This window comes from Lontra canadensis, unplaced genomic scaffold, assembly GCF_010015895.1.
Source record: "Lontra canadensis isolate GAN:19392208 unplaced genomic scaffold, GSC_riverotter_1.0 scaffold160, whole genome shotgun sequence".
Classification (NCBI taxonomy): Eukaryota; Metazoa; Chordata; class Mammalia; order Carnivora; family Mustelidae; genus Lontra; species Lontra canadensis.
The window spans coordinates 1,258,545-1,271,085 of NW_022631154.1; the positions used below are offsets into that span (position 1 = coordinate 1,258,545).

At 59.6% G+C, this 12,541-nt stretch overlaps 1 protein-coding gene across 2 annotated transcripts; it reads right to left on the reverse strand.

Moving 5' to 3' along the window:
* Positions 1 to 795: 795 nt before the first annotated feature.
* PKLR (pyruvate kinase L/R) lies at positions 796 to 7,992 on the reverse strand. Of its 2 annotated transcripts, XM_032845235.1 has the most exons (12): positions 7,858 to 7,992; positions 7,481 to 7,564; positions 6,843 to 7,025; positions 4,775 to 4,866; positions 4,536 to 4,667; positions 4,220 to 4,406; positions 3,595 to 3,865; positions 3,323 to 3,473; positions 2,880 to 3,032; positions 2,636 to 2,802; positions 1,806 to 1,987; positions 796 to 1,210 (listed from the first exon to the last, which is right to left on the reverse strand). In XM_032845235.1, the coding sequence occupies exons 1-12, from the start codon at positions 7,955 to 7,957 to the stop codon at positions 1,104 to 1,106; spliced, it is 1,809 nt and encodes a 602-aa protein (XP_032701126.1). In that variant the 5' UTR covers positions 7,958 to 7,992; the 3' UTR covers positions 796 to 1,103. The 2 variants fall into 2 exon arrangements, with proteins under 2 accessions (XP_032701126.1, XP_032701127.1); XM_032845236.1 differs by lacking the exon at positions 7,481 to 7,564.
* Positions 7,993 to 12,541: the final 4,549 nt, after the last annotated feature.

Here is a 12,541-nt window from a genome sequence, read left to right on the forward strand (position 1 = left end):
TCAATCACATAATAATTGTATTTATTCATTTGCTAGTTTCATTTATCATTAGTTCATTTTATTCAGCTTTCCTTTATCCATCCCTCCCCACTTCTCCTTATAGGGACAGAGGAAGGAGCAGGGCCCCCATGCCAGCTCTTGTGGTCCTGGCTCAGCTCCAACACCGGGCAGCAATCCTGAGCCCTCTCCCGACCTAGGAGCGACCTAGGGAGTGACAGGAGAGCTGCCCCAGAGAGCGGGGAGGAGGACTCTTGCTACTTTTAGGGGTTTTAGCCCCTTCTGAGTTGACTGCTGGTGCAAGAGTGAGGGGAGGACCTGAGGTATCCAAGCCTGGGGAAGAGTAGGCTAGCCAGTACCAAGAGAAATCTCTTGCTCCTCTCCTCTGTCCCCATGCCTGTTCTACAGTATCAGCGAATGGGGACCAGGACCCTAAATCTTTCCTTTTGAGTATAGTGTCCTGGGGTTTTATAATTGCTCCCGAACAGCTGGGTTGAAAAGGAAAATAGAGCTACTCATTTGGGCTCCTGGTTTGTGTGGGGGAGCACAGCATGAAGGAGTTTCTGGGTGCAGGACAAGGCCGCAGGGCATCGGGACCGCAAGGCATGAGGTGGGCAGGGAGGGGCCTGCAAACCCCACAGAGGTTGTAAAGATAGTGACAAGATGAGCCCCCACCCCACTCCCCGTTCTCAGGCTCCCTAGCGCTCATCCAGCCTCACTTCCCCAAAAGGGTGGTGCTTCGATGTCACTGTCCGTCACAATGGAGGAAAAGGGGGCGCTGTCCTGGGGGGCCTCAGATCATCGTGGGGGCCACATCAGAGAATATCAGAATGCACGATAGTGATCTTGTGGGGACTGCCCTGTGCCCCTTGCCCCACACCCCCTGGGTACAGGAAGCCCAGGGGAATCGAATTAACCAGCTAAGCTAGGATTAGGGATCAGAGCATCTTAGGGCCCAGCTGAGAGCGTGGGGCGCAGGGGCTGGTGCTGCCATATGTCCTGTGCTGCTCTGGACACAGCCCTCCAGGGCCTGCGTGAAGGGGAGGGGAGCAAGTGTGGCCTGGGCAGGGGGTCTGTGGGGGGAGGGGGCTGGCTCGTGGGGCATCTCAGGGTACGCTCAGAACTCGCATGATGTTGGTGTAGCCAGACCCAGGTCGCCAGCCTGTCACCACGATCACCAGGTCCCCCACGCGCAGGAAGCCACGGAGCTTTCCTGGCAGGGGCGCAGAGAGAAGGCGACAGTCAGACACTGAGGGACGGAGACCAGCCCTGTTGTGAGAACCGGCCACCACCCTCCACCTCCTCCAGGGCAGCCCTGAGGGGCCCTGGTGATGCTGTGGGGACCGCAACCCCTGCAGGACGCTAGAGCTACAGGCATGTCCCGGGCTGGCGTGGGCTGTGCGGCTAAGGAGTCACACTGTCCACCTCTGTGGCTATGTTGGAAGAAGAGGTGGGGTATGATCAGTCGGGAAATCAGAGTTTCATTCCAGCCTGGGGGAGGGGAGGCCGGGTCCCCCTTGGACTCTCACCTCTTACTCTGGCTGCCTCTGCGGGTAGCACCCAGGCTGACCTCTCCTCTACTGCTCCCCTCCCCAACATGCCCCCCCGGCCCCTGCCTCCTCCCCAGCCTGTCCCCCAACCCCTGGAGGCCAGGACATCTCCATGTCTTTGTGAACCTCTCGGAGAGACTCTGGCACCAGGGGAGAGAAACAAGGCCCTCTGAGTGGGTGTGGAAGGTGAGGTCAGGGGACTGAAGATGCTAGTCCAGGGCCAGGGAGGGCAGAGGGAAGGAAACGTAGACGGCTCACCACTTTCAATGCCAAACTGGACCCGGCGATCCACATCGTCCGCCCAGATGGTCTCCGGAGGGTCACTGTAGAGCAAGGGAAACACCCCCCGGCACAGGTGGGCCTGCCGGGCAGCCTGGGCAGAGCGGGTGACAGCAATGACCACTGCCCGAGGTCGGTACCGGGACAGCAGCTGTGCTGAGCTGAAGGGGTTGGAGAAGGTCTCAGAACAGGGAAAGGGTGTGGAACCAGGAAACGGGTTTGGGTTTCGGGCCCCAGGAGTCGCAAACAAGCTGTGCAGCCCTGGGTGAGCGATCATAGTCCTCAGGGCCCTGCTTTTCCCACCTGTAAAATGGGCATAAGAGCGCCTGCCCTCCTCACCACACAAGGCAGATCAGAGACAATGAAGGACAGAGCAGAGCAGATAATAAGAAACTTCTGGAGAAGCATAAAACCCTTCTGAGAAGGTACCTAGACCTAGTACTTAACTCACAAACGTCTCTTGTTAATCCTTGAAACCCGAGAAAACAGATCTGCAGGGGATCATAGCTGATTTCAGAGCAAAGACTTGGACTAAGGCCTTCTGGGCCCTTCTGCAACACCTCAGCACTTCAGGGCTTGTGGGCTAAAAGCAGGGTCCTAAAGTGTCCTGGCGCCCTTCCAGCCCCCTGGAGCTCACGGGCACGTCCCCCTGCTCCAAGATCTGCCTCTCCTGGCCTCCAGCTGCCTCTCCTTTTGCCACAGAATGATGCTCTTCGTCTCCTACGTCAAGACAAAACCCAAGCCTGGGGCCCATCCCAGCCTGCCCCTGGCCCAGAGCTGTGTCTTGGTGTTGCCAGGGTCCATCTCACCGGCCAGTCGTAGTCAGCACGACGATAGCAGCCGCACAGCACTTGAAGGCGGCCTCCACGGCACCTATGGCGGTGACCTCAGTGGGATCGCGGCTCAAGGGTGCCGCCCGGCGCAGCTCCTCAAACAGCTGCCGGTGATACACAGCAGCCTCTGCCTCCCGAGCTATCTGCAAGCACCAGGAAGTCAGCCAGGGGTGCGGCCCTGGGCCTGGGAGGGGCTTGGGGCCCCGAACCGAGCTCCTACCGCATGCTGCATTTTCACTGCATCCACTGGGAATAGGCCCTTGGCGGTCTCCCCCGACAGCATGATGCAGTCCGCTCCGTCCAGCACAGCGTTGGCCACGTCACTCGTCTCTGCCCGGGTGGGCCGCGGCTTGGTGATCATGCTCTCCAGCATCTGGGTGACATGGGGGATCAGAGCTGGACGACTCCCATCTGACCTGGGACCCTGCCCCAGCTACTTCTCTGCCACCCTCAGAGGACCCCGAAAGCCAGGGTCATGGTCACAAAGTATGTGATTCTGGTTCCTTATCTGAAAATGGGGCTCACAGAATCTCTTCCCAACTTCGTTGTTTGAGGATCAAACATGGGACAGCAGAACATACTTAGACCTGAGGTGTGGGTACCCGCCCTCAGGCATCCCCAACACCCCGAGAAGGCCCAGGGCCCCAAGCGCTCACTCCAGACCTGTGTGGCACAGACGACCGGCTTGCCCGCCAAGTTGCACCGTCCGATCATCATCTTCTGGGCAAGGAAAACCTTCTCGGCTGGGATCTCGATGCCCAGGTCGCCCCGCGCCACCATGATGCCATCGCTCACCTCCAGGATTTCATCAAACCTGGGCGGTTGGGGGAGTCAGGGCTGGGGAAGAGCCAGGAGATTCCAGGGAGAGGAAGACTGGAGAAGAGGAGGGTGGTGGGGATGGCTAGGGCCTGCTAGGGACAAAAACCAAGCCTCACTTCTTCACGCCTTCGTGGTTCTCAATTTTGCTAATGATCTTGATGTGGCGTCCTTCGGGCCCCAGAGCAGCCCGGATGGCAGCCACGTCACTGGCTTTCCGCACAAAGGAGGCAAAGATGATGTCCACGTTATGCTGCACCCCAAAACGGAGGTCCAGAACATCCTGCTCAGACAACCCGGGCAAGTCCACCTGGGCACCTGGCAAGTTCACACCCTTCCGGCTGCCCAGGAGGCCTCCACTCTCCACCTGGGTCTCCAGCCCATCTGGACCTGCAGGCATGGAAAGAGCCCGCTCAGGTCAGGGGTGAGCCAGGGGCATGGTCCCGGAGAGGGAGCCCAGGTGTTGGGACCCCAAGGGATCAGGAACCCATGTCCTAGTGTCTCTCCACCCTCCGCCAGGCCTGCGCACGGAAAAGGCCCCGGGTGGACGTCTGTCCAAGAGATAAACCCGGCAGTCCAGCCCCACCCAGGGTTGAGCCCACAAGTGTGGACCCCAGGAGCCCTGGGGACGGGAGGGGAAGAGTGCTGGCCAGGAGAGAGGGCAGCGGGTCTAGCGGGCTAGGGGACCCAGGGAAGGGAGTATGCCCACGTCCCCGCTTGGCTGGAGCAAAGGCTCATCCGCACCGATTTTCTTGACCTGGAGGGAGATGAGCCCGTCGTCTATGAAGATGCGGCCCCCCACCGACACGACCTTGACAATATTGGGGTAGTCCACCCACACGATGTTCGCGTCCCCCCGCGTCCGGAACGCCGGGTCCACCGTCACCAGCACCCGGGAGCCCTTCACTAGCTCCACCTCGGCCTCCGGGCCCTAGGGGCGGGGCCAGAGTGGCCTTGAGACTCGCCTCTTGCCCCACCCTCCCGCGCCCCGCCCCCGCCCCGCCCCTCGCACAGCAGGGGGGCGACCGGGAAAGCCCGCGGCGCGGGGTCCGACGCTCACCCCCAGCAGGACGCCGGTGCGTATTTCTGGTCCCTTGGTGTCCAGGGCGATGGCCACCGGCCGGTAGCCAAGCGGAGAAGTCGCAAAGCTCTCCACCGCCTCCCGGATGTTGGCCATGGACTGAGCGTGGTACTGGGGACGAGCGGGCAGCGGTGTCCGGGGAAGGCGGCAAGGACCCCCACCACCCCACGCCACCGGCGAGCTTAGCCCCGCCCCCTCCCCTTAGCCCCGCCCCGGACCTCGTGGGAGCCGTGCGAGAAGTTGAGGCGCGCGATGTTCATCCCGGCCTTGATCATTTCCTTGAGGCGCTCCACCGAGTGCGAGGCCGGCCCTGCAGCGGGGAGGCCGCTCAGACCGCCGTCTGCCCGTCCGCGGCCGCCCCGCCGCCCGGCCTTTACTCCGGACGCGACCTCCGCTCACAGGTCAGCCAGCACCTGCTTGTCCGGGGTGCCCGGGGCGGGCGTCCTGAGCGCGGCCGAGCGGGCCGTGTTGGCAGCGGGTGGCCGCGGCGGAGGGGGAGTCCCCCGGCGCGTGAGGGGCACGGCAGGAGGTACCGTGCCCGGTGAGGGCATCTGGGGTCCGTCTGGGCCCGCAGAGCTGAGAGGCCGTACGCACGGCGGAGAGGCGATCTTTGCTGAGCTGGCCGGGCCGCTGGGAGCCCGCCGGACCCGCCTCTCCAGTCCCTGCCCAAAGCCAGCGCGCGCGAGGCCCCTTTCTCAGCTGCTGAAGACGGAGTCGGCGCTGCGCCGGCCTGTGGCACCAGCGGGCGCCCTGCTGTCGATCACGGCCATCAGCACGGACCGCGCGGCTCCTTCCTCATGACATAGTCTCTGAGCCTCAGGACCCCCTCCAGCCACGGCCCTATCCTTTGCTCTTCTCTGCCTCAAAACTCGTTGCAAGGACCCTCCGCGCTCGCAGCTGCGGGCCTCCCTCCTCCCCGCTTCTCCCGGGCTCTCACTCCCTGCGGCGCGGGCCTCTCTGCTGCCGCTCTTCCTGCCAGGGTCGCCAAGAACCTCTGTGCCGTGGCTGAATGCAGGGATCGCTTCTCAGTGCGCATCCCGGCTGGCGGATCCACAGCTCCGGACCCCGCGCTTGCCGCACCTTCCTTACCTGGCGCGCAGGGCATGCCCCCTCTCCTGTTTCCTCCCACCCCGCAGGCCGCCGCGTCTCAGCCCTGGCTCCCGCCCCCCCCAACATTAGCTGCCTCATTCTCCTCTCTGTCGTTTTCCCTTCACTCTCGGGGGTGGTCTCACCTAGTCTCAGGGCTTTAAGTACCATCGACATGCTGATGACTCCCACATGTATATCTCCAGCTCAGACCTCTGCCCCAAACTCAGACTTGTGTATCTGATCACATCTGTAACTGCATGTGCGAAGCCCAACTCCTGATCTCCTCCCCCGGAAACCTCTGCACTAAGATCTTTGCTGCTCCGTTGATAATGCGTCCTTCTAGTGCCTCACGCTGAAAGCCTTGGGCCCCTCTCTGCTCCCCGTCCCCATGTCCAAACCATCTGGAAATCCCATCAACTCCATCTTCCAAATGCTCTCAGAATCTGATCCCGTCTGACCAATGCCACTGCCCCCCCCCACACCTGGTCTGAGCCAGAAATGTCACAGCAGCCGTTCCTGCTCTGGCCCCCAGGGCCACCCTCAACCTCTTCCCAGGCAGTCCATCACAGCATAAGAGCAAGTCACTCTCCTTCCAGCACTGGCAGCCCTCTCCCATTTCTCCAGAGGAAAACTGAACTCAAACTCTAAGAATGGCTTGTAAGCCCTGATCTCCTCCCCTACAATGTTTTCATTTTGCTACTCTTCCCCCCAGGTGGCTTCTAACAGTTCCAGCCTCTTTGACTCGGGGCCCTTGCACTGGCTGCTTCCTTGTCTGGAACCCAACCCCCAACCTTGAGCGTGGCCTCCTCTCATCTCCTTCATGGCCCCCACATGGGGCCGCAGCCTCCTGCCTCGAGCCTCTGCCGCCCCTTGCAATGCTGTGTTCCTTGTGTCCATACTTCCTACCACTTTCTCACATATTAAACGATCTTTTTCTTTGTAAGTTAGTATGTTTGGTATTTATTGTCTCTCCCAGCTAGACAGTCAGCTCCTCAAGGACGGGGATCTTTGTTTACATTACCGATCAGCTCCCAGAGACCCAAACCTTGGCTACCAGACGCCCTGCCAGTATTTGCTGAATGAATGACTCTGTCAAACACAGAGTGGTCTCAGAGGAGACAGCAGGTGGGGAAGCATCTTGAGAAACCTTCGCGGGGTCTCTGAGGGTTTCTCTGATTCTGGGCTGGGGGCACTCACCGATGGTGGCAATGATGCTCGTGCTGCGGGCCGTCACGGGCTCCGAGTCGATGTCCAGCAGGCAAAGGTGCTCGAGAAAGGTGTCTGCCATCGCGGCCGACAGCTGCTGCTGCTGGAAGAAGGCCGTGCCCAGCTCCTGGGTCAGCTGGGCCACGCTGGCCCGCCGCAGGTACCCCGCTGGCCCTGCAGTGGAAGAGGGCTGTGTGGGCCACTGCTGCACCCCAATCCCTTCACCTCAGCACACCCCAAGTCCCCTTTGTCCATGCCAGGTTTCACAGAGCCCTTCCTAGAAGACAGGCACTACACAGACGTTATCTGAGAGATGGGCTTCGCATCCAGGCCTGGCCGGCTCTAGGCTCTGGTTCTTGACCAGCCAGCTCTCCGAGCCCTCCCAGCCCTCACCCCCTGCCCTTCAGCTGCTGGCTTCCCGCAGCCTCAGCCCTTCGCTCTATCTAGTCCGGAGCCGCTGCTCACGCTTGCCCTGTCCCCTTTCCTAAGCTCCCCGTTTTCTTCCTTCCAATTGGCTGGCTTCCCGACCCCCTCCTCTGAGCTTCCCCAGTCCCTTCAATGCCTCTCCAGTCCTAGGATCCCTGTGGCTTGCCCGGCCCTGCCCAGAGGAGCCCCAGTCCCAGCCATACCCTCCATGGCCCTGAGCCCCTGTCCCTGGGGGTCTGCTGCACGCTGTCGGGCTGCGAGAGGCACGCCGGGCTGAGGGAGCAGTCCTGCATGCTGGTTAAAATGTCACGACCAGGGGCCAGAGTCCAGGCAACACGGGAGTGCCCCGTGGCTCCCAGGCTGCAGGATAACCCCCGCCGCCCCGCCTACAGAGGCTGAGATAGAGGCTCGGACCAGAGCCCAAAACTGAACATAGGGGACACTCCAGTGAGCAGAGACCCCCACCCCCACCACCGAGGCCCTCTTGGCCAGCAGCAGACATTGGTCATGTGTGTCCCCACCCCGCTCCTGATTTCCACCCTCATTCCCTACCCTGTTCACTGGCTTCCCCTTTCCTTACCTCCTGGAGCCCCGGTCAGGATGGACTTTGCTAAGTCCCTTTGGGACTTAGAGATCCTTGAGCAAAGCTCTTGGGCGTGTATGTTCTCCTGGCTGGACATGCTTACAAAGCGAGAGGCTGTGGAGAGAGGGGGAGAGAGGAGGACAGAACTGCTGGTCTTATCTAAGGGAGACAGAGAAAAGAAAAGGGGCACACCCAGCGGGCTGTCCCTGTCCCCACAGGGTCCCTCCCCCAACTTGCTGGCTCACCACCCCATCTTCTGGCATACCCCCTCTGTCATCCATTTTTTCTGATAAGTTTCCAACTCATTCATGCTGTCATCAACCTGAATAGAGATTTTGGTGATACGGCCCCCTTTCCTTTGTACTTTGCAGTAGTCCAAGATGAATCTAGGAAGGAGGGGGTTATGGTGGGGACTGGAGCCTGAAGGAAGGGGATGGGGAGCATCGTGACAATGTGCTGGGATTCTCTGGCAGGCCTCTGACAGCATCACGGCCACGGTAACACAGGCCACCATTTGCTCGCTGGCCAGTATTTGCTGAACACCTAGTCTGTGCTGGGTCCCAAGGACGCAATGGTGAGCAAAACAGACAGGGCCTCTACCCTTCTAAGGGATTTCCAGTGTGGGGACACTGACAATGGACAAGCACCACTGGGGCACCAGGCCGGCTCAGTAGCAAGAGCGTGTGACTCTTGATCTCAGGGTCCTGAGTTCAAGCCCCAAGTTGGGAATAAGAGATGACCGATAGAAACCTTAAAAAATAAATAAATAAAACAAGCACCAAAAAAATGAACATACAACCACAAACGTGGTGTTTTTGTAAGGTTTTCTTTTCTCTCTTTTTTTTAAGATTTTATTTATTTATTTGACAGAGCGATCACAGGTAGGCAGAGAGAGAGGGGAAAGCAGGCTCCCTGCTGAGCAGAGAGCCTGATACAGGGCTCGATCCCAGGACCCTGGGATCATGACCTGACCTGAAGGCAGAGGCTTAACCCATTGAGCCACCCAGCTACCCCTAAGGTTTTCTTTTTTTTTTAAGAGAAAGAGTGCTCTTGTATGTGTGTGAGGGGAGGGGCAGAGGGAGAGAATCTCAAGCCGGTTCCCTGCTGAGCCCTGAGCCAGGGCTGGAAGCAGGGATCTGTGATCTCACAACCCTGAGACCTGGGCCTGAGCCACCCAGGTGTGCCCATAAACACAAGCTTTGTAAGTGCTGTTAAGGACTTGACAGGGGCACAGAACAGCAGAGCCACCTGGGAGAGGAGAGAGACATGTGTTGTAGATGAGGTGATTTGGGAAGGCCTCTGACATGGGGAAGTATTTCAGCTGAAACTGGAAGGACGAGAAGGATCTAGTGGGGACAACTTGAAGCGAGCAGTTTTCTGTGGGGTTAGGGGTCTACCTGTGGCGTCTCTGAGGAAGGAAAAGGCCCAGTGCGACAGAGAGAGAAGGCTGCTCTGGCACGGGTGCTTGCAGGGAGGAAGCAGCAGGCTCTGGGCGCACAGGGGCGCGGTCCCTGTGAGGCTGGAGACTGGAAGCAGGAACTTGGAGGGCACCAGTTTCAGCCAGCAGACTGACAATACCCAGCACAGGCTCTAGATCCCTCCAACTGGCGGGTGGAGATCACAGAGCAGCTGCGAGAGTGGAGACTGTAAGAGTGATCTGGGCGGGAGGCGAAGCCTAACGGCAGCAGTAGACACAGTGAGAGGGAGACAGATCTGAGGCTTCTCTGGAGAAGGGCACAGAGGGCAGAGGGACAGATGCGGGGAGTGGGGGAGGGAGGCTTCCATCCCCCGAAGGAGGGTGCTGGGCTGGTGCGAGCAGCTGGGTAGATGGCGGTGCCATTTACCGAGACTGGGGGAAGGACAGGTTTTCAGGGGAAACGTGCAAGGTTTCAGTTTTAGAAAGGCTACGTTTGAGCTGCCAATCAATCGTTAGAATCAACAGGCAGACAGTAGGACCTGTCCACCGAGCACTTGTGGCGGGCTGGGACAGTGTTGTACATCTCCCGGGCAGGTTCTCTATCACCATGACAACCGGGAAGGAAAGGGGGATTGAGAGCTGGTTTGACAGCGAGGGAGCTGAGGCTAGGAGGGTTGGCTAGGCATCTTTTGCCACTCCAGATCCTTTCTCCACCCTTGTCCACTCTGTCTGGGGCTGGGAGGCTGAAGGCCTTGCCCAGGGCTTCTGTTGGGCTTGGCCAGGGGCACCAATAGAAGATGAGATAAGAGGAGAGGAAGGCTGGGGACTTCCCCTCTCCTTCTTCCAGCCAGGTTGTTGGAGGTCACAGCTCCTGCCAGGGACCCTCTCCAGATTCTAGGACCCATTCTCTCCCCATGCTCTGGGCTCCTAAAGGTGGTACTAAGCCCACTGTTATGTAATGCTGTACCCCTGGGGGTTTCGCAGCATCGGTGCACACCGTGGGATATAACCCTGTTAGGAAACATTACTCAGTGTATCTGATTTGAGAGAGCCCTCGGTTCCTGATGGAACCGTGCCTGATATACTTCATCTGGGGCTAAAACTCTTGTGGGCAGCAGAGCTGGGAATCAGATTCAGTGTGGTTGCTAGGGCTGAGCTGTAACCACTAACCTCCATCCTGACCCTCAGACTCTGAGTGGAACAGAAAGAGGTTAGATAGCAGGAAGGACTTACAAGAGGGAATGAGCCCGGGATACTAGGCTCTGTTTATAGAAGACAGAACAAACAAAGATAGTTGAAAGATGTAAACAGAGGGAATGTAGTAGACTTTAGGGATCGGGGAACTAGGTCTTATGATTGTGGCTTGGGGAGAGACATGGGATGTTTAAAGTTGGCCTGGGGATTTCAATCTCACTCAAAGACCCTTTGGGAGGAGCAGAATCCCAGAGATCCAAGCCCGGAGGAGCTAACAGACAGTGCGGTTGGTGCCCCAAAGCAGCCCCTGTCCGATCCAAAAGTTTTGACCTGAAATGAGGTCAAAGAGGAGAAGCCCTGGGGCTGACCCTGGGTCCACAGTGACCACACCACGTGAGGGGTGTTCTGCACTTTGTCCCAGGGTCAAGCAGCCCTGAGCAGGTGGCCCATGGGTGACAAAGCTGGAGGGACAGTAGGCCTACAGGATCCAGGCCTCCGCTTCGTGTCACGAGAGCCCCCGCAGCCTTCGGCGCGCGCGCTTGCATGCGTTCTCGGCTCGTGCCCTGCCCCGCGCGGGGCTCCTAGAGCCGGACCAGCCCGACGGGACAGAGATAGGCCTGCTGCCCTTAGGGTTCGAGAAGTGCGCCTTCGTGGGGACAGGAGGAGGGGAGGGTTGTGGGTGACGGAGGAGCTCCCACGGTGCTTTCACGGAGGCCGCGCCAGAGCTGAAGGGAGGCGGGGGCGGACTGGCCAGCGTCGGCGCACGCGCACACGCGCCCTACGGGGACACACGGACCCAGAGACACGCCAGTTGCAGCCGCCGCGCCGCACGCACGACGCGGCCGGCCTGCAGGGGGCGCCCGAGAGCCGCCCCAGGGGCGCCGCGCGCGCCCCGCCCCCGGCCCGGCCCTGCCCCTGCGCGTCCAGGACCCCCAACTTCCCCCTGCGCGGCTCTGGGCGGACGGTCCTGGGGGTGCGGGGGCCCTGCGCCTGGACCCTCGCCTCCGACCGCCCCGCCCGCGGCCCCATTCGGGGGGTGGCCCTGCGTGTGCGCTTCCAGCAGGTTCCTGGACTTTGTGCACGTGCCCTCACGGTGATTTGCGCGGACACTTGCGCAATATTCAAGCCTCAGAGGTGCAGCCGCTCCACGCCCCCGCCCCCGCATGCTGCCAAAGTTTCTGTGTCTCCGAAACGACCACGCTGTCACAAACAATATATGCCCCCCTTTTAAAAATATAGGAACATTTTACTTTGTTTTATTTTTATGTTTTATTTTTGTTTATTTGACAGAGATCACAAGTAGGCAGAGAGGCAGGCAGGGGTGGGTGGGGGAGAAGCAGGCTCCCTGCTGAGCAGAGAGCCCGATGCGGCTCGGTCCCACGACCCTGGGATCATGACCTGAGCCGAAGGCAGAGGCTTAACTCACTGAGCCACGCGGGCGCCCCTATTTATTACTATTATTTTTAGTAATCTGTGTCCGATGTGGGGCTCAAACTCACAGCCCGTCAGAGATCGAGGTTCGCCTTCTGTACTGAGGCGACAGGGCTTCCGGAAGCTTCTGCGTCAATGCAAGTGGTAGCTGGGTACGGAACACCGCATTCTGTGCCCCCTCCCCGTCCCCACCCCGCCATGGGCTTCTCGCATAGGAAGGGAGGCCGTCCTCTGGGGCACCATTTGGATTCCCTGAAGTCCGCGGTGGGAGCTGTCACATGCAGGGGAGGAAACTGCCCAGAACCAGCGCCCAGGTCGCTTTTGGTGTTTTGAAAAATTGTAGTAAAATATCCATAAGAAGAAACGGACTGTTTACCGTTTTTAGGCGTACAGTTGAGTGGCTTCCAGTACATTCATCATGTTGGGCAACCACAATAGTAGTTCCAACATGGTTCTCACCAACTCAACCAGAAACTCCGTCCCCATCCAGCACAAAGTCCCTGCTCCCACCCCCCAGGCCCCAATGACTGCCGTTCTGTCTTCTGTGTCCGTGGATTTGCGGACTCTGGGGACCTTGTGAAAGTGGAGTCACTCGCTGTCTGCTCGTGACTCACTTATTCCACTCGGCGTGTTTCCGCG

Bases quoted from the DNA above. Each gene is read 5' to 3' on its own strand.
- PKLR (XM_032845235.1), bottom strand. From the start codon at position 7,957: ATGTCCAGCCAGGAGAACATACACGCCCAAGAGCTTTGCTCAAGGATC. The intron at 3,474-3,594 runs GTGAGGCTTGGT...CCAACCGCCCAG, and splicing joins AACCACGAAGGCGTGAAGAA to GTTTGATGAAATCCTGGAGG. The intron at 1,988-2,635 runs GTGAGATGGACC...CAACCCCTTCAG, and splicing joins GTGCTGACTACGACTGGCCG to CTCAGCACAGCTGCTGTCCC.